The 25047-nt window shown below is 40.3% G+C and overlaps 1 protein-coding gene across 1 annotated transcript in view; it reads right to left on the bottom strand.

Annotated features, from left to right (window-relative positions):
• LOC131034467 (uncharacterized) overlaps positions 1-25047 on the bottom strand; it is a 214854-nt gene that overhangs the window by 144975 nt on the left and 44832 nt on the right. Inside the window, exons 3-4 of the mRNA XM_057965974.2 lie at positions 24246-24362; positions 20103-20217 (exon numbers count right to left, since the gene is read on the bottom strand). Coding sequence (XP_057821957.2) covers positions 20103-20217; positions 24246-24362 — 232 coding nt within the window. The remainder of the gene's footprint in view (positions 1-20102; positions 20218-24245; positions 24363-25047) is intronic.

The following is a 25047-nucleotide window of genomic DNA, read 5'->3' as shown; positions in this document are numbered from 1 at the left end:
CCTTAATCATAGGAGACAATTTGGTTCACAACTGCATGATAGATTCATGAGCTAGAAGCTCAGTCATGCCTAAGAAGGTAGCTGATCTTCTTGGAATAGAATATGAACCCGTGACCAAAGGGGTGGTCCAGTTAGATGGCACTTCTATTAAGACAGTAGGGGAGGTAAAAAATTTGAAATTAAAATTGCATGCATGCCCTGGTTGCACTGTCTTGCAAGACGTATCCATCATCGACCTCCCTGCCTTCTTCGCCATCTGCCTGTCTAGAGACTTCACAGCGAAGATAGGTGGGTACCTGTCTTTCGACTGGTCCCATATGCTATTTCGAACAAGGTATGGTACCAAGGTCACCATAAGGGCAGAGCCCATTGCCCAAAACCACATTGAGCTCTACACCCCTAGCCCTATAAACATGAATTGCACTTTGTATGAAGAGGGGGAGGAGTGTGTTGTCCGTGATCCTGCTACTCTCTTGCAAGAGGTTCCTGTTTGCTTGTTGGACGAATGGGCTAATGCTTTTCAGTTTGATCCATTAGCTGAGACTGAAGCAGTGTTCCACGGGGACGCATCCCCCCCCTTTTTGGGCGCGTCCCCTCGTCAGGGACGTTTCGGGGATGGGGCGACGGGGACGCAACGTCCCCCGTCGTCCTGCCACTGCCACCCAATCGCCGTCAGGACATGGAGACGTCTCCCCGTCTCCTAGGGAGACGTGGAGACGCCTGGACGTCTCCCCGTCCCTCGAGAGACGCCTGCCCAGGTGTCTCCCGCGTTCCCACACCTAAACAAACCAAAAAGGCCATTTTTTAAAAAACATGTGCCTTTTGGGGGGATTAAGGGGTAACCCTAATTGGACGTGGGCCCCACCCAACCCCCCAAAACAACACAAAAGCATGTTTCTTTTAGATTTAACTCTCATTTTGGAAAACTGATTTTTTTTCCAGCAAGCTGAAGAGGAGGAAAAACTGAGACTGATTGAAGGGGTGAGAAAAGCTGATTGCAAGCGTGATAGGAGCTAGAAGAAGCAAGAAGAAGAGGAAGAAGAAGATTCTTCTACATTTTGGAGAGATTTTTCAAGCACAAGGTAGGGTTTTTCAGCTTTTTCTTGTTTTTTTTTTGTTTTTTTTTCTGATTTTCATTGTTCTATGTCATTTTTGGATTTTTTTTCCCTATTCATCTTAAGACTCAAAATGAGATTTGATGTTGAATCTTGAGGGCATCATTTTGCCCTCAAGATTCAACATCAAATCTCATTTTGAGATGAATAGGAAAAAAAATTAAAAATTTAAAAATATATTGTTAAACTAGGCTGATTTTATTTTTATTTTTATTTTGTGAAATGCAGTGTCAATTTCACAATGAGCTCCCAAGGCATGAGTGAAGATGACATGGAAATCCATTCTCATAGTGAGAATGATTCAGAATATGAACCTGAAAATGAGGGGGGTGACCATGGGGCTGATCCTGGAGCCCAATCTAGTTCTATGGCAAGTGCACTAGCTAGTACAGGTTGCCCTTCAGAGTTGTTGGCACCATATGCTAGGGGTCATTTTGATCCTAAGTCTCCTCTAAAACAGTTTGCTTCACGAATATCAGTACAAGGCACATCACATTCAAGTGGGGGAACAAGGAAGTGGAAGTGCAATATTTGTGACACAGAATGGTTCGGTAGCATTAGTAGGGTGAATGCACACTTTCTGTTTTGGAGAGGAAAAGGCGTGAAACAATGTAAGTTTTTGGAGGAAGCCAAAAATATACAGTACAGAATTGAGTTTAACAAGCTTTGGGGGGTTCCAGATGACACAAATATTTCAATGCCTACTACTTTGTCTGCTAGGGCAGCACTTCAGGGCAACCAGAATGTGCCACATACTTCTCATGCTTTACAGACGGGAGGAATGATGTTTGGATCTCCATCCACTTCCACTTCTACTGCCGCCAGGGCTGGGAAACGTAAGTTGCAGACACCACAGAGCAACTCCATTGCTGATATGTTTAATGTGCAGCTAAGAGATGAGATAGATGAATCCATTGGCAAGTTCTTCTTTGCCAATGGCATTCCATTTCATGTTACACGGTCTCCTTATTATAGGGAGATGATGGCTATGGTGGCCAAGGGAGGACCATCTTATGTGCCACCAGGGGAGACGAAAATGAGGACCTCGATCTTGGATAAATGCTATTCCAAGATCAATATTTTGATGGAGAAGATGAAGGCATGTTGGGTGGCATCGGGGTGCAGCATAGTTATGGATGGGTGGACGGACATTAGCCATCGTCTCCCTATAGTTATGAAATGACCTTGTCTTAAGCTAACTTGATGGTAGATTCGCTTGAGTGGGATGAAAGGGGGCTGAGTTCGATCAAATTTGAAGGAGAATTGGATGAAGGAAGTGGGAGACTAGCCAAGAATATGGATTTCGCTCCTGACCCTTCCAAAGGGTCTAGAGCGAAAATCCCCATAAACCTCAATTTCTCCCTTGTTCAAACCAAATTCTTAGTTTCCAAGGCATGTTGGGAAGTGTTGGACATGTTTTTTTGCCTTAGGGAGTGACTAAAGGTGGAGGAGATGAAGAATTTTAGCTTAAAACTTGAATTTCGCTCCTGACCCTTCCAAAGGGTCCAGAGCGAAATTCCATAAAACCACTCTTTTCTCCAAGTTTTGTGCCAAGTCAAGTGTGGGTCAAGGTGAGATAGGAGTGGATATGTCCTTAGGGATGACTTTGAGTTGCTAGTGATCAATAAATTTGAAGGAATTGAGCAAAAACTAAAATTTCACTCCTGACCCTTCCAAAGGGTCCAGAGCGAAATTCCTAAGATCACCTATTTTCCTTGCAAATCAAGTCAAGCTTTTGGTTTTTTATGGCTTAGGGAAGAATGAAGAAAAGTTTCCTTGACCTTGGAGGTGAGTTGAAGTGAGAAGCATGGTAGAATTTGTCCTAGAACATGGATTTCGCTCCTGACCCTTCCAAAGGGTCCAGAGCGAAAATCCTAAAACCCATCCTATCCTCCAAAATTTGTGCCAAGCCAGGCCTAGACCAAGGTGAGGGATGCCCCTAGGATTGCCCTTGAATGGATTGTTGCTTCCAAAAATGAAGATTCTAAGCTTGGACAAGGATTTCGCTCCTGACCCTTTCAGAGGGTCCAGGGCGAAATCCCTTATAGGTCTTGTCCCTGGCCATGGTTTTTAGCGAAATTCTCCTTTTTAGCCATTTTGAGGTCAAGCAAGTGTTGTTATGTTGAGAGATAGATCCAAAGGTGAGAATCAAGTAAGAACAAAGTGAGAGGAATGGAGTTCAATGAGGGAAAACAAGCAAGAAATGAATTTTGCTCCTGACCCTTCCAAAGGGTCCAAGGCGAAATTCTTCAAACCACCTATTTTTCCCTTGATTGAAGCCAAAAATTTGATTCCTATGGCATGATTGGAAGAAAAGTGATGTATTCTCGCCTTGCAAGATAGATTGGAGTGAAGGAAATGAAATATCAAGTGAAAAACTTGAATTTCACTCCTGACCCTTTCAAAGGGTCAAGAGCGAAATCCTCAAACTCCATTTTTCTCCTATTTTGCATCAAGCTTGATGTTGGTTGAGATTAAAGGGATCCTTAGACATGCATTTGAGCAAGTTGTGAAGATTTTGTCCAGAAATGCAAATTTCGCTCCTGACCCTTCTAGAGGGTCCAGGGCGAAATCCTTTGAAACTCCTATTTTTCACCTTGTTTGAGCTAGGCAAAGGGCTAGTTGTGAGATTATGATGAGAAGAGGTTTGAAGGCTAGGGCTAAGATTATGAAATGAGGTCTAAATTGGCCAGGAATGCAAATTTCGCTCCTGACCCTTCCAAAGGGTCCAGAGCGAAATTCTTATAGGGCTTGTCCTTGGGGAGAATCTTGAGCAAACTTCATTTTGATGTCTTCTTGTTGATGATTTAAGGTAGAAAATGCTATGTTAGAATGAATTTATTATGTGTCCTTAATCATCTTATGGTTTGTTTTGCGGATGAAAGAAGACCAGGCCAGGACAAGGATGACCTCTTCCAGTCCATCATCATCAAGGACGTTCCACATGCAAAAAGGGAGGATTCAAGGTGTTTTGAAGTGTTGGAAGACTAGGGGTGTTCAAGGAGTTCAAGTTAGCCTCAAGACCTCATTCTACCACAAGATGACAAAGAAAGGCTTCGCCAGCACTTCAAGGCAAGGTATGCTACCAGAGAAGGAAGACTTGACGATAAGAAAGCCTCATCAAGCACTTGGGAGTAAAAGAGGTACATCATTCATCAAATTGAGACAGAAAGGAGATCAACCAAGACACAGACATCAAACAAGGTGGCATCCCAATCACTGCTCCTCCAGTCGGATTGGTCCACCTCAGTGTGTCCAGATTCAATGTACCTGACTCATCAGAGATGGCACAAACTTCGAGGCACCTACCCCTGCTTCCTATTGGTCCTCACCCTTGCAATGTAATTTTCTAATTGGCTAAGGAAGTTTGTTGTAACAAACCCTAATTAGGGTTTCTATCTTGTATTCCTAGCCATTGGTTCTAACTCAATCAGAGTCGTCTGTTTGTAAAGGGTTCTCTATATAAAGCCCTGGCTCCTCATTTGTACAGGTCAATAGTGGGTGAATAGTTAGCTAATAGTGAAAAGTCAGAGAGTAGGAAATAGTTAGAGTAGAGTAGAAAGAGAAGGCAAAGATTGTTGCCAAGATATTGTTGCAAAAGACTTGTAAACTTCATTGAATAAATGGTGAATTCTATGGGTCAATTCAACAATTTGCATGGTCTCTATACTTCTCAAATTTGATTTCATGTTATTAGGTGAATGGAAGAAATTTGTATGATCAACGGTGAAATTCGTATATCCATACTACTACCGGTTTGTTGATTGCAGACTTGCCTTGCATAGTCAACTGGAATCATTCAGCTTAAGCTTAACTTCAATTATCGCTTCTTCATTGATATGCATCAACCTGATGGTGTCCATGCTTGTAGCAGTGATCTAAACATCATAAAGCTTTCCTCAGAAGATCGCACTAATCTTGTGGAGATGATCCTAGGATGTCAAAGCAAGACTTAGTTAGAATTTCATCAAACGTCATTCATTGCTCTTACGTTCTTAGTGTTAGAAATAGATCTCGTTCCAACCCTTATCCTTTTTCCTTTTTTCAAAATCAAGGGCTGGTGAAATTCCACGTTCCAGTAATATCCAAAGCAAATCAAACGTTCAGGTCATCGAAAGTAAGTCCCCTTGTGATTCTAGCAAAATCACATCGTACTGCAAAGAGATTATCCACGCGTAGAGAACCTAGATATCAGAACCTTGGAGTTACTCCGACTGATCCTTCGGCGAGATCTTCAACAGTCGGGAAACTTTGTTCAAGAGAGGATAAGGTACCTTTAGGTATTTTATTCTGTGTTTGGTCGTGTACAAAAAACACATCAACAATACTTGAAGACATCATCCAACTATTACCCTCAGGGTAACGGCTTAGCCGAATTTTCCAACAAGAACCTCATCAGGATAATTAAAAGGACAATTGAAGACAATCGGAGGGCATGGCACACTAAGTTGAGGACAGCCTTATGGACTGACAGGATCACACCCAAGAGGGCGATTGGTAACTCCCCTTTCATGCTAGTATATGGGAAGGAAGCAAGACTCCCAACTTCCCTAGAGTTACCCTCTCTTGAACTAGCACATCAGCTGGAATTAATAGAGAATGATGCCATGACAGTAAGACTAGCTGAGCTGATGGAGCTAGAGGAGGTTAGAAGTCAGGCTATGCATACACTTAAGACTCATCAAGAGCAGGTTAAGAAGGTTTTTGACAAAAAGGCTACTAATAGGGTCTTCAAAGAGGCAAATCTAGTTCTCAAGTGGGATGCAGACAGAGCCAAAGCTGGGCGACACTCCAAATTTGATGCTATCTGGAGTGGTCCATATGTCATTACTAGTTGCAAGCAGGCCAATGCATTTCATCTCTCCAAGCTTGATGGCGAAGTTCTTCCAATCCCAGTGAATGGGATTCATCTCAAGCCTTGCTTCTAAAGAGGGTGTTGATGACTATGTAAATATTAGACTAGAGGTTGTTTTGCTTTCAGAACTGCTTACACACATGCCGCATTCTCCTTAAGAGGGTGTATGCTCTAGTTTTCAATTTTCCTCCAAGTGATGGCACACACATGTTTGGGTCTTCCATGACTCAGTGCCCAATGGATGCTTAAGGCTTCTGGACTTCATGCTTAGCAGGCAAGCATCCCACCGAAATCGCCAAAAATGTTAATTTATGACACCCTTGATCCATCAATGAGAACCGATCAAAGATATGTTCCATGGACCAGCACTGCCTAGTTGATCAAGGAGAAAAGCAATGGAATTATGAAGTGTGAAGTGTTGTCTTGTCAAAAGGAAGTTCCTAAGTCTTCCCAACTTCAGTGACCCAGGTCTCCGAAGTTACTCCGGAACCCCCAGGTTCCCAAGTTCCTTGTCCTTCTACCCCGAAACTCTGGAACCCCCAGGTTCCCAAGTTCCTTGTCCTTCTACCCCGAAACTCTGGAACCCCCAGGTTCCCAAGTTCCTTGTCCTTCTACCCCGGAACTACGGAACCCCAGGTTCCCAAGTTCCTTGTCCTTCTAGCCTGGAACTCCGAAACCCCCAGGTTCCCAAGTTCCTTGTCCTTCTACCTGTTGTGACCATTTCACACATCGCCCCATTGAAAATGGGGACCCCCTCTTTTTGCTCGTTTTTCGTTTTCGTTTTTAGGATTTTGTTAGTCAGTCAGTTGTCTGGATTTAGGGTTAAGCCTTAGGGTTTTCGTTAACGTCTTTTCAAGCCAGAATCCAGTCAGTTTTGAGAGCGTTGAGCTTCTTTTCTAGGATGCAATTTTGAATGCAATGATTTCGCCAGATTGGTCTATTTTTCAATTGGAATTTTGAATGCAGAGCTTAATTTTTTCTAAGTGTTGAAGATGAAATGTGAATTTTTTGTCCAATTGAATATTTTGACCAAATTTTGACTTTTTTTATTTTTGATCCCGGGCATTGAGAATGATTTGTTTTCGCCTCGTGAATTGATTAAACTTGTAAAATCATGTTATTTTGGCCTGTAGGAGCAAAATCGCTCCTATCCCTCAGTGAAGGACGGGAGCTCGTTTTCAAATATCTTACTGTCCCTGCAGAGTCAAGATGAATTTCGAGTTGGAAGTGATAGAGAAAGGCGAGATCTTTCCATTGAATATAAATTGAGGATTTTCACGAACACAGAAATGCCTCCAGGAGTAAAATCGCTCCTGTCCCTCAGTGAAGGACCAGAGCTACAAATCAAATTTTGCTTTGTCCTTGCGGGATTTCGACGACTTGACGATTTGAAGAGGTCCAAAGGGAGATGTTTTATCAGATGAATATAATTTGAAATGCAAATATGAAGAAGAATGACTCAGAATGCTAAAATCGCTCCTGTCCCTCAGGAAGGGACCAGGGCGAAGTATGTTATAGCTCCCGTCCCTCTCCCAGGGACCAGAGCGATATTCTTCATAGAGTAAAATCCAGACCAAGATCAAGACAAGTTTACGTTTGAAAGCAAGGAAGACAGTGAAATGAACTCATTGAATATAAATTGAATATTTTAAAATGTCAACAAGGGTCCCAAAATGCCTAGTTCGCTCCTGTCCCTCAGGAAGGGACCAGAGCGATTTTTGTTATAAACGATTTTCTTGTCAAGTTGCAAACAATTTCAAGGCATGGATGAATGGAGTAGAGCATGACAAATCCGTTGAATATAAATTTGGAAGCTAGCAAAGTGAAATGAAGACCACAAGAGCAAGTTCGCTCCTGTCCCTCTCCAAGGGACTAGGGCGATACCATGGTTATGTTGCTTCTTTTGCGAGTTCAAGGTCGTTCCTTCAAGTTCAGGACCTTCCAAGACAAGGAACAAGGTGGCAAGAACGTCTTAAGACATTTTCAATCAAACACAAGCATCAAGGTCGTCACGTTGGAAGGATTTGCACTCTAAGACCCCAGATCACTCTTGTCCCATGGGAAGGGACCAGAGCGATATTTCCATTAAGGCATAGATTTCAAGAGACAAGCAAATATCAAGCTACCACAAGGATCGAAAGGACATCATTACACGCGTTGAAGATAATTGTAAGTTGAAATAAACAAGAACAAGCTCATAATGATGAACTTCGCTCCTGTCCCTCAGGAAGGGACCAGAGCGATATTAGGTATATTGGCCAGCTCATGCAAGAATCACGTAAGGTCAAAGTTTTTCAAGGTCATACAAGGTCCGTGGTATGATTAGAAGGTGATATGCAAAGGTTTTGAACGTCCGAATGTTGCCAAACAAGCTAAAGAGCTCATATCGCTCCTGTCCTTTGGACAAGGACCAAAGCGATTTCATTAAAAACACTCATACTCCTTCAAAGTCAAGGCAGGGTGAGGATGGACGAGGTAAAGGACGCTATTTGAAAGGCAATAAACGATGAACCAAGGTTAAATGTTACCAACTTGAGCTCAAAACGGAGAAAAAACATGGATCGCTCCTGTCCCTCTCCAAGGGACAAGGGCGATGATCCTTATAACATCCAAACACCTCATGAAAGCAAGTGGGACGTGCGTGGAATGGACTAGCAATGATGTTATTCGCCTAGCGATGGAAGTTCGAAGATCAAAGATGCAAGATGAACATGAAAACATGGAGATCGCTCCTGTCCCTCTCCAAGGGACAAGGGCGATGTTAGCCAAAACACATGATATCCTTTGACAATCACGTTAAGATAAAGACGCACAAGGTTTTAAATGGCATTTGGAAGATGATACAAGGAAAAATCCGTATTAAAATGGAGAGTTTCAAGCGAAAACCTTAGGATCGCTCCTGTCCCTCTCCAAGGGACAAGGGCGATGATACACCTAAAGACACTCATGCCTACATGCAGGGCAATCTAATTCGAAGAACCCAACAAGATGATCGATTTGGAACGTGGAAATGAAGGAGTTGAACGTTGAAAACACAAGAATCATGACAAAAATGGTGAATCGCTCCTGTCCCTCTCCAAGGGACCAGGGCGATGAGGTACGTCCTCTTCATTTTCAAATTTTTGGCGCCAAATAAACCTTTTTAAATTTATTTTAAATGCTAAGATCGATGAGTTTTGAAAATCCTATTTAATTAGCATTTAATATGGCGTTAGGCATTTATTAATTATTTTGCCTTTATTAAAAATCGAAATTTATAAATTAAAAAACGAAATTTATAAATTAAAAAACGAAAGGCATTTAATTAATTATTAATTAATCATTAAAAAATCGAATAAGAGCGCTCATGCATGTAAGTCGGCCTTGTTATTTTATTTTAAAAATCGTTTGAAATTGCTATATTTTATCAAGTCGGCCTTGAGGGTGAATTGTGATGTGAACGCTATATAAGGGGGGTAAAAACTATTATTTCTACATCATTGTTTTGTCATTCAAAGTGCGAGCTTTCATCCCAATCGAAGGAAGTGCGAAGTGTGTTTGAGGTGGTGCGAATTTCATCCAAAGGTGGCGTTAGTAATCAAAGGTGGTGCGATAGATCTATATTGAGCGAATTTGCCAGAATTTGAAGACCACGTTAAAGGTGAACTTGAAGATCACATTGAAGACAAAGGTGGCGAAATTGATTTCTTGAGGAGATAACGTTGAAGATCATTCATACCTCAATTTTGCCTAGGCGAATTTTGTTTTTTTTGCATTCTAGAGTTAGCTCTCTATTGAGGTATGGCGATTTGATTTTTATTGCTTTATTTATTCATCGTCATATTTTTAAGTTTTGAATTTTGAATTTTGAATTCCTAGCTCAATCGTTTTATTTTAGGAAATGATAACTCAAAGACTTATCACGAAGTTTCCTAAAATTTCTCCTCTAATCGATGTTATTTATTGCAAAATCTAGCTTCTCATTATGAAATGTTGTGTAGGTATGACGACCCCAAAGGTGGGAGCATCCACCAGTCGCTCAGCTCTCATGAAAGAAGATCAGAAGACCGAAGAGGTGGAGACCAAGATCGTGTCGAAGTGGAACAACATTGGAGATACCAACTTGGGGAACTTCAGCACGAGGAAGTTTCGAGAGGTCCCTTACATTGGTAAGCCATCACCTGTCGCCCGGAGAATAATTGAGAGTGGTATCATTAAGGCGGCCGGCTTTCCTCCAGCTGTTCAGTGCCATGAATTGATGATCGAGTGTGCCCGTCACTATGATCCACAGTCCAGAACGATCGTGTCCAATGAGGGAAACACTTTGGCATACCTTTCAGAGGAAGCTATAAGTGAAGCTTTCCATCTTCCAGAGCACAGGGACATGATATACAAGAGCATAGAAGGAGCTAGATCAATGTACGAAGATGATCCAGATGCTTGTCTAAGCATTATCAATAAGAACTGGCTACTCAAAAGCCGTCCCCGTCTGAGCAAGGTCCCGAACACACCGCACAGGATTGATTTCCAGGAGGAGTACAGAGATTTGATTACCATGCTCAACCGAGTTACAGGAGCCCCTCATGCCTTCTATTTCAAGAAGTGGATGTTTTACTTCATCCAGGTGATTGTTCAAGGGAAAGGTACAATACATTGGGCTAGGATGATTAGCCATTGCTTAGACGTACAGTTGAGGAGACTCAAGGCTACTAAGTCCTTCCACATGAGTTCATATGTCATCTATGCCTTGATCAAGAGTGTTGAATACGCAGGACTACCTCACAGAGGAGTGATTGGAAGAGGACCCGGCGAGGTCAGAACTTGTGATTCCTATGCCTACTTGCATCATCCGCCAAGGAGCAACTATAAGTTGGTTAATGATACTTTCACGATGAACATCACAAGGACGTTGCAAGGTGGGATTCACAACAGGTTATCTCAGGATGCCCAGGAATTCATAAAGAGGTACGGTGCTTGGTTCATTCAGTTTCCGAAGTTCACTTATATTAGAGTGCATGGATGTCCTTTACCACCATACATGTTGCCGAGATATCCGACAGACAGAATTGTGTTACTTGAAGTAACAAGACAGTTGGCAGCATATGTGAAGGCATTCAGACACAGACATCAGAATGGAGTTCCAGTACCCATTATTTTGGGTAATTCAGTTGAGGTATGTCCTAATGCTTTAGCCATGGATGACGCAGAGAAGGAGTTAGCCTTGTATTCTTTTTCATCTTTTGCTCTAAGAGAAAGCTTTGATCCACATGGACATTTAGAGGAGACGGTCGGTAGAAGGTTTAGGCATGAGTATCAGATTGAAGATTTTATGATGAATTTCTTAGATGATCTTGAAGTGAAACGAAAAATGCATTCTAGATTGCCTTTGGATTTCATCAGGAAATGCAGGATTTACAGAGTGGCCGACCAAGCTCAGGACAGTGGCAGACATATCCAGTCTTCCTATGATCGAGAAAGCAAATCAATAAGGTTGGATTGGAATGAGCCCGAGGTCGTGGATTTAGATACTTTGATGGCACCAGTCTTGTCTTGTACTCGCAGATGGGTTGACATTCAGCATCAGAAGTTGAGAGAACAAGGCATAGCTATGTCTTTCACTTTGGAAGAGAAACCTGCCAAAGGTGGAGCTAGTGTGAGTGAAGGCAATCCTAATCCTAGAAATTCAGGTGAAGGTAACCTTCGATGTGCCAGTGAGGGCAATCTCCATCCAAGAGGTTCGAAGAGGAAAGAGAGACCTGGAAAGAGAGAGTCTTCCAAGAAGAAACAAGAGGCTAACAGAGATCGATCATCCGGTACTTCTTCTAGACCTGAGAAAAGAACAATTCAAGTGGAAGAATCCATGGAGTCGATGGTACAGAACGATAGACAGGAGGAAGGACAGGCACAGCATGGTTCACCAGATGGATCTCTCCAAGACTATGAGTTAGATGAAGGCAAAGAAGACAATGAAATAACATCTCCTCCCAGACAAGAAGAAATAGTGCATAAAGAGATTCAAGTTCAAGAAACAAGATCAATTATCCCAGATTGGTTGAAGGAAAGATTAACCAAGGTGATCGTAGTAGAGGACGAAGACAATGCAATTGATTTAGAGAGCCTTGTTGGACGTTCACACGAAGTAACAGAGAAGAGAAAGGCTACCAAGATGTCCAAGATGATTCGAGATGAGACTGGATCCAGGAAATTGCAGATAGCTACACCGGCAGCAGACAAATATGAAGGTGAGATCCTAGCAGAAGAATATGATATACAGACTTTTGAGTTAGGACCACCTACAGCAGAACAGACTCTAGATGATGCTACCGATTCATTTGAGGCATTGAAAGACAAGCTTAGAGAAGAAATGGAGAAGAATAGAAAGCTTGAGAGAGAGGTCGGTGCATGGAGGACATATTTCAGTCACATCAATGAACCTTTGGGACGTCAGGATCCAGTTAGATCACCAGTACAAGCATTGCCGCTTCAATCAATCAATGAAGCAGAAAGATTCAGGAACATGGTCCAACGTACAAGCAATTGGATGGATAGATCTCATACAGTGGCCATAGAGTTTGTAACGAGGATGATGAAGTTTATTCATCAAGCTATCCAGGTTCTTGAGATGATCCACAATTTGATGATAACAGTAGCTGCATTCGCCCATACCAAGGACGTTATCATTCCTGTCTTGAAAGTTATTAGACACACATCAAGGAAGATTTTAGCGCAGGAGAGGATCTTGGATGGAGAACCTCACAGTTTGTTTCATTGGTCAACCTTACTCCATATGAAGAATGTTTTCTTTGAGGACATCAGTACTAGATGTAGCCAAGTTGAGGAGGTGATCAATCCGATCGAGGACAGAGTATTTGAGGTACTTCGTACCATTCTTGGCAGAAGGATCGAGGTCGAGACAGATGTGGATATGTAGGAACTAGAGGATAGAATCAAGGTCATCTTTTGCAAGGACGCAAATGTTACAGATGAGCAGTATGATCAGATGTTCGCTATCATGCTCCTGATTGAAAGGACGAAGGAACTTGAATCTACTTGGGACACAGCTCTTCTAGATGCATTCGATCAGGTCATCCACTTAGAGGAGAGTATGAAGAATCTTCCCGAGATTCCAATCGCAGAAATCGAAGGAATCGTGACAAAATTCATTGCATATGCTAAGAAAGAGAATTGGAAAGGGAATAAGATTCTAGATGAAAGGTTGTTACAGAGGACATGACATCTTATTTCTCATTGGTTTATACCTCCTAGGTTTTTGTGCCAAATTTAATATTTGGCTATGTATTTAATATTGTTCAGTAAAAAGGAGGCCATTTGTAACAAACCCTAATTAGGGTTTAGGTGTCATGATCTTGTCCATTGATTTACTTTCAATCTGGACCTTTCATTGTAATTGGGGATGCTATTTATACCCCCATTTTTCATTTCATTGGGTAATAGAGAAATAGTGAAATAGAGTAAGAGTTAATAGTTGATGTAAGAGAGATTAGAGTTAGAAGCAATTTTATTTTGTAGCAAGATTGAGTTTTGAAGAGAGAAATTCAAGCAATTGTTGTACATGATGACTTGGAAATCAATAAAATATTGAAGTTATGGTGTTTTGTTGCAAATTTCTTGAGTTATCTTCATGGTTGTTTGATCTACTTGAATCGTGCTCAATCAAAGTAGTTTGTTAATTTGAAGGACAAAGTGTGAGATTTGATATTTGGTAGGATTCGTAATCCAAACCACTAGCTTCTTGCTGATTGTAGGAACGCCTTGCGTGGTCGACTGGAGAAAACTTTGAGTCCCTTAATCCTCAATCATTGTTGTATCTTGGATATGTACCTTCGTAGTAGTGTCCTTGATCTTTGATGCATTGAATATCATTATATTACCTTAGAAGATCGCACTAATTTCAATTGAGTTGTTATCTTATGGCAAAATTGAAGTTGGTTGAATCTTGCCAAGTCTCGTCCATACTAAGTCATTCATAGGGTTAGGCTAGATTAGACCTCTTTTAAACCCTACTCCTTTTGCTTTTTTCTTTGAAAGTTTCTTTAGTTTAGAAAATTTTTGAGCTTTTGGATTACGTAAGGCCCCTTGGAGGAAACAGCAAATCACATCATACCACTAAAAAGCTTGTCCACACGTAGAGACCCTACTAAAAGAACCTTGGAGTCTACCTAACTGATCCTTCATGCGTATCTTCAGCAGTTAGAGACTATTTTCTCAAGAGAGGATAAGATGCCTATTGGTATTTTATTCTGTGTATGATTGTGTACAAAATACACGTCAACACTACCCCAGAACTCTGGAACCCCCAAGTTCCCAAGTTCCTTGTTCTTCAACCCCGGAACTCCGGAAACCCCTAGGTTCCCAAGTTCCTTGTCCTTCTACCCCGGAACTCCGGAACCCCTAGGTTCCTTGTTCTTCTACCCCGGAACTCTAGAACCCCCAAGTTCCTTGTCCTTCTACCCCGGAACTTCGGAACCTCCAGGTTCCCAAGTTCCTTGTTCTTCAATCCCGCAACTCTGGAAACCCCCAAGTTCCTTGTCCTTCTACCCTGGAACTCTGGAACCCCAAGGTTCCCCAACTACAGTGACTCTGGTCTCTGAAGTTCCCCAAGTACGGTGACTCCGGTCTCCGAAGTTCCCCAACTACGGTGACCCGGGTCTCCGAGGTTCCCTAACTACGGTGTCCCAGGTCTCTGAAGTCTTCCAAGCTTACTTGCGGTTGGCAACACTTCCGGATGGCATGATCGACACTCAAGACTTTAAATGCTCCAACAGTTTTGGTGACTTATGCACTTTTTTTTGTGGAGCCACAAGGGTGTATTTAATGTTTTTGGCAGGATTTCCATCAAGGGGGGTACGGGGCCATGCTTGGTGACTTGTGTCATGACTGCATACTCTGACTTTGGAAGGTCAGTCAATCCACCCTTCTCAGAATTGCCTTTTGTGGGTATGGCTAGGTTGCTTGCATGTACAAGTCAAGTGCATGCACTTCCCTGCACTCCCAGACTGACATGCAGGGGTCATGATCACTCTTGTAACCATTTTTTCTATATAAAAGTTGTTAAGCCTCATTGTAAAGGGTTCTCTCCCTGCTGGCTTGAGCTATTCCATGCTCTCCCACTTCTCTTGTATTTATGCAACTGTAAGTTTGGCCATTGGCCTTATGATTAATTGAAATCACCATTCTTGCCTGCTTTCAACTTATGTATGTTGTGTATGCTTTCTTACCTCCATCATAGGTGTATGTCTTGTGGCTTTTTATCTCCATATATGTTGTGTTAACTTTTTTTCTGAGTGTGACTTGTGGGAATCCTTCTCCCCTCTTGGCATTCAATGAATTCTAACCTTCATACATGCATTGGGGTCACTCGTACAACTGAAGTTGTGCATCTCCTGGGTGTTTTTAGTTGATTTTCTTGTGTCATTTCAGTGGGGAGAGAAACAATCTCTTCTTGGTGCATCAACTCCCTTTATTTCAAGCATTTCTCTCTTCCCTTTACCTCTGCAATTTGTTAGGATAGGATGAGTTAGTTTCGAAGTGTTGAGTTGATTCAACACCTGCACCTGGAATGAGAAGGAAGTCGGCCTCCTCCAGAGATTCAACCCCCTCGTGCAAGGTCCAACACTTTGGGGTTGTTTCCATGTTTCACAAGGTTGCTGAGTTGATAGCTTAGCAAGGGTGCAAGCTTTTGTGATAACAGTAACATCTCTGCTGACCTCAATGTACCTCTATCCTGGAATGTAGATTTTGTAGGCCTTGGAAGATTCGTTGTAGCCCACAAATATTCCTTTCTTACCAGAAGGTTCCAACTTGGTCCTCTTGTCTTTAGGCACATGTACATATACTGGACATCCAAAGATCCTCAAGTGATTGATATCAGGCTTGATCCCTGAAAAGGCTTCTTCTGGAGTCATATTCTGCAATATCCAATGAGGGCATATGTTCTGAATGTATACAGTTGTTCTAGAAGCTTCTGCCCATAGAAAAGTTTGAAGATCCTGATCAAGAATCATGGCTTTTCCAACTTCAACTATAGATCTGTTCTTTCTTTCTGCAACCCCATTTTGTTGAGGGTTGTAGGGAACACAAAACTCCCTCTTGATCCCAGCCTCAATACAAAAATCATGAAAGCTACCCGAGGTGTATTCACCTCCATGGTCATTCCTTAACACTTTAATTCTTTTCCCAGATAAGTTTTCTACTAAGGCCTTGAACTCTTTGAATCTTTCTAGGACTTATCAGACTCTTTAGACTTTAAGAAATAAATCCAAGTCTTCCTAGATTAGTCATCTATGAAGGTTACATAATACAAGAATCCACTAGGAGATGCTACTAACACAGGTCCGCATAAATCAAAATGCACAAGAGCTAATATTTCTTTTGACCTACTCTCACTACTATGAAATGGACTCTTAGTGTTTTAACCCATAGCACAACCTTTACAAGTATCATTATGAACATGGCTGAGTTTAGGCATACCTTTAATCTTCTCTAAAGTTGGAAGAGCCTGGAAATGAAGATGTCCAAGTCTTCTATGCCATAGCTCGCTTGAACTGGAGGAGTCATGAAGGAGAGCCTAGACTGGACGAGTGGAAAGCTTGTACGAGCTCTCATATTGGTTCCCAATCACACGAGAAGATTTGATGTTGGATTTCTTTGGCCATGCGAGGACTCTTCTTTCTGAGAACGCCACTCGATAACCTTTATCCTCCAAGGCTAAGATGGAGATAAGGTTCCTTCTGATTCCTGGCATGAACAGGACATCGTTGAGATGAAGAGAGATTCCTGAATCAAGGTTGAGGGAAGTAGCACCAAACCCTCTCACAGAATAGCGTGCATCATCTCCAATGATGACTTGGAGATTAGACTCCCTCTCAACCAAATCTAAAAGATGATCCCGATAGCCGGTGATGTGTCTAGAAGCTCCACTGTCAATCAGCCACGTATCACTATCTGTGGGAACGTTGCTTGAAAGGGCTGAAATGAAGAGGAATTCATTGGAGTTGTCTTCTACTTCCTTCTGATTTGAAACTTCATTGATGTTGACCCCTTGTTGCATCGGACTTGACTGGAAGTCTCTTGCATAGTGACCAAACTTGTCACATCTGAAACACTGAATGCGAGAGAGATCTTTCTTCTTCTTCTTAAAATCAGGTGCAAATATTGACCCTTGATCTCTGATTCTCTTGAAGTTGCCTTTCTTCCAATTTCCTCCTTTCTTCTTGATGGATTGGGTAGCAAGAACATGAGAGTCTTCACCTTGAGAGCTCTTGATGATACAACTTGCAGCCAGCCTGGATTCCTCTTGAATGCAATCAACACGGAGGTAGTCAAACTTGGGAAATTTAAATCTCCCACTTATGCCTTGGATAAATGGCTCCCATGATTGAGGAAGACCATTCAATGCAAGCATGACTAGGTCCTTGTCCACAACTTCATCTCCAATGGCATTGAGCTGATCTCTCAATTCTGAAATCTTCATGAAGTAGGTGATGACTGAATCTCCCTTTTCCACCTTGACTTGAAGAAGTTGTTGACACAATGCAAGTGCTCTACTTGTGTTGTTGATCTCATACATCCCCTCCAATGTCTTGAACATGTCTCTGACTGAAGACATCTTGGAGATGATGGGAACAAGATGATCAATAAGGATCCTCTTGGCTTTGACTACATTCTTCTTGAACTGAAGCTTCTCATCTTGATCTTCAGGTTCAGATCACTCCTTTCCTTTCACAAACTCCAAAAGATCATTTTCTTCTAGGGTGACAAGGATTCTGAATTTCCATGAGGTGAAATTCGATGCTCCTTCAAGTCTGTCCTCAACTTTCAGACCATACACCATCTTGAATGCTGGAAATGGCGTGAAGAATATGAAGTAGGAATGCTACTTCAATGTCTGATCACAACTGAGACAACCTTAGCTGTGATACCATGTTAGTTTTGTATCAGACTGTAGCAAAATAATAAAAAATAACAAAACCAAATCAATGTGCATAGTAAACACCAATATACCCTGGGAAAACCTCCCTCTTGGAGGTGAAAAACCCAGCAACTAATCTCAGATCTTTATTAAGCAATAACCAAATGTATCTTTACAATGAGCTTCAAAACTTGAAGCAATCAATAAACTATGCACAGTAATATCTTCAACCTAGGGCAAATTGCAATGATGAACTTATCTGCAATACAAATATTGCTACCACAAAGATGAAGTTCGCTGATCTTAGGATGATGTTTGCAGCCTTCAAGGATAGTTCGCTGACCTTCATATGATGAATATTGTCAAAAAGAACAGTTGCTGCACCTAGGGTGAAGTCCGCTGCCCTTCAAATGGTGTTCGCTGACCTTCCAAAGGTGTTTGCTGTGCTTCCAATAATGTTCGCTGTCTTTTGTATATGATTCGCTGATCACAGAGGTAATTCGCTGAAGGACACCGAATAGGGATGTAATTGCTGAATGTGTGTCATTACAATGAGGTTGACATTACATATATATGAGACTCTAGCCTTCTAATTTACCTTAGGTCGGCTTTACAATTTAGGCAAATTAATTACAATGCAAAACTTAAGGTAGGTGCCAAACTGAAATAGGCCCGCACGGTATACAAGCAAGATAGGACATGACTAATCCAAACGTGCTAGGTGTGCTAGGTCGGCCCTAGAAGGGCTCCGACCTAGCTACATACATCAACATCTTTTAGCAGCTGACATCTCCCACAAAGCGTGTGGCATGTTAAGTTGACAAAACAGGTTGAGATTTGGAAGAGTTAACAACTATTGGTTTGGTAAATTGCTATTTTCACCGAGTCCTAACTTTGACAACATGCCATATTGAGATCTTGTCCACTTCTACGCATGAGAGTTCGGCATTTTTGGCATCTATTCTCCATGTTAGCGTAATTATAAATATGCGGTGCCTTAGCTCATTTTGTATGACAAGTTGAAGATTTTCAGAGATGCCATTATGCTGCCAGAAATATTCCTGAATCCTGTAATAGTGTGAAGACACCTAAAGAGCATAGTTCTGAGATTGTATTGTAACAGTTGTTGTTGTTGCTAATTAATACAATTGAGTTGAGTGTTTGGAGTGTGGGTTTTTTCCCGAAAGGTTTTTCCCACGTATATGTTGTCTTATGAATTTATTTTGTGTTGAATATTTGTTTATGTTTATTTTGAATGTGCATCTGAATCTATAATTGTTAAAGGGTTTAAAGAATTTTTTTTTGCATTCACTCTCCTGTATAGATCAGCATAGGAAGTTGTATTCCATCACCTAGTTTCCTTTCAAACACCACCTTCTGGTAGCACCTTAAGTAAAGAAATTCAATTAAGGGTGGCTTGTCAGAGTTCAAGCCCAAATGTAGCATAAATTATCAAGACTAGATTAGGTCAATAGAAAAGTTCTTCAGGTACATAAGATTCCAAAGCAAGAAAAATGCATACTATGGTACCTTGGCTTACAAAATTGCATCTTGGAATCTGAATCACATTTGAAAGTTATATTTGAGACAGAAATTGAAAGTTAATCTATTCTTATATAATAGAATATTTTGGTCCTTTTTCATTTAGTGCCAAATATTTGTGGATTAAGCAAAGGACTGAAGTAGGTCAATGGAGATCAAATATACAGTCAATTACAACAGAATTAGAGGGTCAAATAACCCTAAGAGCTAGAAATGTATCTAAAAGTCTTGTAAGAATACACCTATGAGAAGTACAGATTCAGAGATATCAGATAAGATAATTTCGTGAAGAATAAGCTCCCAGAGTGAACTGTTGACTCTTTGCTTGTGCATTGAAATGATAATTTTTTTGAATTAGCTTTCCTTCTCTGCCGTGCAGTTGTCTTGATCAGGTGTCTCCTTGTGTAAATAATCAAGATTCAAGGCATTAAAACAATATCCAAATTTGTTCTCTTAACAAATATGCTAGGTGATTGTCTACAGTTGAATTGAAACCATTGTAGGATAAGATAAAGCAGTACTACTTGAATCTCTACAAAATAATCATCAGATGTAGGTGTGCTGTTAAAATATAAGGATCACAATAGGTATTGACATGTAAATTACCAAAAGAAGTAAGTTACATTTCCTGTAAATGCTTTATGATTTTGTAACCCAATTAAGGTGAGGTAGTCCTTACCTGTAAAGCAGCCTCACGTGTTGCAGCCCGTTGGTTGAAGATGTCCAGAATAAGTGCTGTACGATCACAAACACGAACGTCTGGGCCAAAAGCCTTCTCTAGATTCTTAAGTTGGCTGATTAAAGTAAGGGAAAATCAGAAAAATATCAGCAAAACAACCAAACAACTTGCAAGAGGTTATTTTCAATTATATGACACCTTTTGAAAATGCTCACTTACAATTTATTTATTTTTTTCCTGAAATCAAGTGTCAAATTTAACATCAACAACAATTGCATTTCCTTCTGAGAATTTAAAAGACTTCATACCTGACCCATATAACTTTAGATTTATTCCTTCCATTTCCTAATTTTATTTGGTATGTTATCTTTCTTCTGAATTCTGAGTGTCATAAATATTACCATTTCCCAGTTTGTGAAATATTTATTTTCAAAAACATTTGGTCAATACAGAAATTTGTGAGAGAATTTTGACACTCTCGTCTGTAATACTTCTTTAGTGCCTACTCTTCCAATCTATTTTTGTAATTGGAGATATAGAGAATATTTCTTTAATCTCTTATACCTGATTAACTAATCCTAACAAGCAGTTCTGCTTTATTGTTTGGATTTTATTTTATGTTGCATAGAATTTGTCAGTATATAAGGCTTGTCTAACAATCTCAGAAAAATATCGTGTATGCTTTACAAGACTACTGTGTAAATACTAAATAGCACCTACTTAGCTCTTCCCGTCCATAACATATGCTATCTAGTTCAAACTTATTGTGAGCTACTTCATGTGTGGTGACTCTGGGGCCTGAACTATTCAACATTCTCAGCGAACTAAAACCTTTCAAAGAGCCTTATGAGTGTGTTTTCATAGAAGGTGATTGAAAGTGTAACTTGGTAGAATGAATAATAATGGTAATAGGTCAAGCTCTTTTCTAATGCCTCAATTGAACTTTAAGAATTCTCCTAGCTTCCAACCAGTATCATATTCTAAACAAAAATTGCGATTAGATGCCAAGGATGGAACTTATTATAGGCTAGTTTGAGTAATGTGAGTACAAGTTCCAACCTGGTCTATAATTCTACAGGAAGCTTCTAGATGATCTAACAATAAACACAATATATAACAGTAGATAGACTGCAACTAATGGAAATTGGCAGCTCAATATAGCATAACAAGTTATAAGTTTATAACCTAGGTTGGTGGTTCGGGTTCGAAGAACCGGTACGCTGGTACGGCAAAATTTTGAAAAGGGGTTTGGGTTCGTTAGTACAAAAACATGTAAATTATATATATATATATATATATATATATGCAGCCTATAAGCATGAATTAAGATTAACCTACGTTACCCCAAGTTTCCGGGATGGGGGGACAGGGGGACGAGTTTCCGGGACGGCAAATTTTTTTGCCAAATTTGGGGAGGGGGGGGACAGCAAAGGGGACGGCTATATAAAATATAGGGAAAATTTAAAATATATAGGAAAATTCTAAATGTTCATATGAAAACATGGATAAAGCATGCATCTATACATTATATTCATATGAAAACATGGATATAGCATGTGTATGATACTATGAAAACATTTTAGAATGCAAACATCGAACATACAACATTATCAATAGACTCAATACTCAATATGCACTCATAATTCAGAATTTCAATTCATTCACATTGTCAATATGCATATCATAATAGATATTAAAGAAATAACATACATAATGGAGCCTAATCAGACTCGGAGGTTAAATTTTCACTACTTCCATCAGCACAGTTTCCCCCTATATTTTTCGACGGGGGTTTGGGGGCAGCGCCCCTTGCGTGCTCCCTGTCGCGATACAAGGCGGGGTCGAGGGGCAGCGCCCCGCAAGGCCAAAAATACTTTTATTATTTTATATAGGCATCGGGTGTTATTTTTCTATTGGCAAAAACCCTTCATGAGATATTTCACTCCCTCAATTATGCAAAAAACATCATTAAAAAAAATGAAAATACGACTTTTTTTATTTTAATATTTTTCCCTAGCCCTAGATGTGGGGGACGTCTAGCCGTCCCCGAGACGTACGGACGTCCCCCACAGCTAGGGAAGCTGTCCCCCCGTTTCGGGGACGTCCCCTCAAAATTTTGACAATTTGGGGACGGGAGGGGGGACGTCCCCTGGCCGTCCCCAAGTCCCCGAAACGTCCCCGGGACTAGGACGGGGGTTTTCAGGTAGGGGACGCGTCCCCGGGTTTCGTAGAGATTAACATATCACATAGCATCATATAAACAACAAAACCAACATATACTTGTAATCATGGCATCATGATCATACCATAACAACATCATATACATCAAGTTTAATATCAAAATGATAAAATATTCCAGTATCAATGTTTCAACTTTCAAAAATTTAAAGTTTGATCATCAAATGGATTCTCTAATTCATCATCCTCATTCTCCTCCTCCTCATAATTGACATTGACATTAGATGAATCAATGCCAATGCCACTTACACTTGCACTTGCACTTTAAGTTTGCTTGCCATCTGAGTCATCAAATGCAACAAACTGAGAAGTGAAAGCATCCAAATCAGTATGCTTTGGCTCGATATCCCACATCTTCGTTTCCCCTTGCTTGTAGTCATGCTGCTTGTGTGAAACAAGCCAAGTTAATGTTTTAAAACTCAATTTTATGGTTATATTTTAATTTTTTATGTGGTGGAATTCAAAACAAATTAAATTTTGCAAAAAAAAAAAACACTTTTGGGCTGTCAGACCCCTGGGTCCTCTTGGGTTTGACCTGGTCTGAACCAGGCCTGTGAATCACAAACCCTGTCCGGACCACAAGCGAACCAGACCAGAACCCTGAACCAGGACCAGACCGGACCAGTACCAGGGGTCTAGGGGGCCGAACCCGGTAACCTAGTTTATAACCTGTAGGTTCCATTCCTAAGGGCTATTTTCATCATCATATAACCCATTTGATACAAAAGGCCATGAGGTTTGATCCTTTCTCTGAATTAACTGCATGTACTATGTTGGAAAATAATCTACATGACATTTACAGATGGGTCATTTTTCATGCTCGTGGATGAATATTAGGTATATAAATTGACTTGTGCCATAAGACAAAACTTTTAACACTGTATGACTCCAGGCTGAAAGATATTATGGACTATGTAGCACACAGGAGACAGCATGTAGCAACTTATTCAGTTTATGCACATTGGTTCCATGACCTACAACCTCATAATCATAAGTTCAGTCCTAAGGAGAAATCTATGTCAAGGGATTTTAGGCAGCCATTTTATAAGTACAATGCGAAGACATAATAAATAAAGATGTTAACAAACTCATGTTTTTATGTTCTGTCTGGACAAGACTTGTTTCTATTTTCTGATTAGTGGAAGCTCGCTCCAGAGGTCATTATTGATGGTCTCTACCAACACACCTTTTGATCAGCAATTTTTGGTCTTTATATAGTTGTCTTAAAGGATCTTTGGGGAACTGTAGTTGTGTTTCTCCTTGGTATAATAATAACAATGTACATGAAATTTTGAGCTTATCAATTTAAGAGCCAAGTTTCTATCCTCAATTCTTTGCATATTTCTGTTTGCTCTGGTTAATATTTAGATATCCAGACAACCTCAAGAACCTAAAAAGGTCTGGTGACAGACGTTACAAGAACAAAAACTTGTTTGGATATCCAGGCTTCAACTGTGACAACTTCTGATTTTAAAATGAGTAATATCAACACATGAAAGACTTCACAGGGATTCATATTGCTTATCCTGTGTAACTGTTTTTGTATAAAAAATAACTTGTAGATCATCCAGACACTGTAAGCAATATGAGTTAAATTTCTAAAAGATTTTTAGAAAGCCTATACTACTGCAAAAGTTTTCCAAATTTAGCATGTTTTATTTCTATAATATCAAGAACCCATAAAACAGTTTCAACTGAGGATACATGTTATAGCTTACCAAACAGGAATCAAGGAATGCCAAGAACGGATAACTCTAAATCAATCAGACTTTTCTAGATAGGAAGTTTCAGTCAGTGACTGTTCAAACTGAACTAAATTTCCAGACTATTTAAAGGAGTAAGCTGAGCAACAATAAAAGTAAAGAGGGCATTTTAATTCTGCAGGGGAGAAAAAACCAAACCTACCCAGGTGACAGCTCCTCGTCAAATATTACAGTCTCAACATCCAGAGCTCGAATGGTGGTTAAAACCTCTGCAACTTTACCAGATCCAATATATGATCTAGGATTCGGTCTGTCCAACCTGTATCAAAATTATGTAAACAATATAAGTAATTTTATGCATATGTTTTCCCATTTTCCTCTCTTTCAAAATGATAGCTTCTATAAAAAAGAACAATATACTGAAACAAGGATCTACACTTATTATGTGAGCATTATAACAACCACAAAAGATGTTGAGATAATAAGCATCAGGCTGCTGCTACCGAAAACCATATGAAGTTATGAACTAATAATTATTGGTTTTGCATAAGTATCAAGTGTCCTAATAGTCACATTCATACGTTAAGGAAAAACAGATTTTAAGGGTTGGCAGGAATTCATATTTAATGGTGATCATAGAAGGGTTACTACAATATGAATTTTAATAGAATAACTTCAAGCATCCAAAATCCTGGATAATTTTCTCAGATGTCTGTGTGATAAAGAGGCTAATCAAGGATCCAGTATCAGCCTAGGATCAGCAACCTGGACAAAATAAGTGGGAAGAAATATATATAAGATGTGAAACATATATTGTCAACTCAGGTGCATTTCTGTAATGTCCCACCCTCTCTAGGACACTGAATTTTCTGAACAGTAGAAGAAGAACACCTGCTTGTTCTTTAATTAAATCAATAATACTATGTCTTTTCTTTGAATGTGATCTTTCAGAGCTAGACAGAAGTTGCAAAAGGTGTAGTTGTTTTTTGTTTGAAGTTTTGAAA

The sequence above is a fragment of the Cryptomeria japonica genome, chromosome 9, assembly GCF_030272615.1.
Source record: "Cryptomeria japonica chromosome 9, Sugi_1.0, whole genome shotgun sequence".
Classification (NCBI taxonomy): Eukaryota; Viridiplantae; Streptophyta; class Pinopsida; order Cupressales; family Cupressaceae; genus Cryptomeria; species Cryptomeria japonica.
This window is presented reverse-complemented; position numbering and strand designations above follow the sequence as displayed.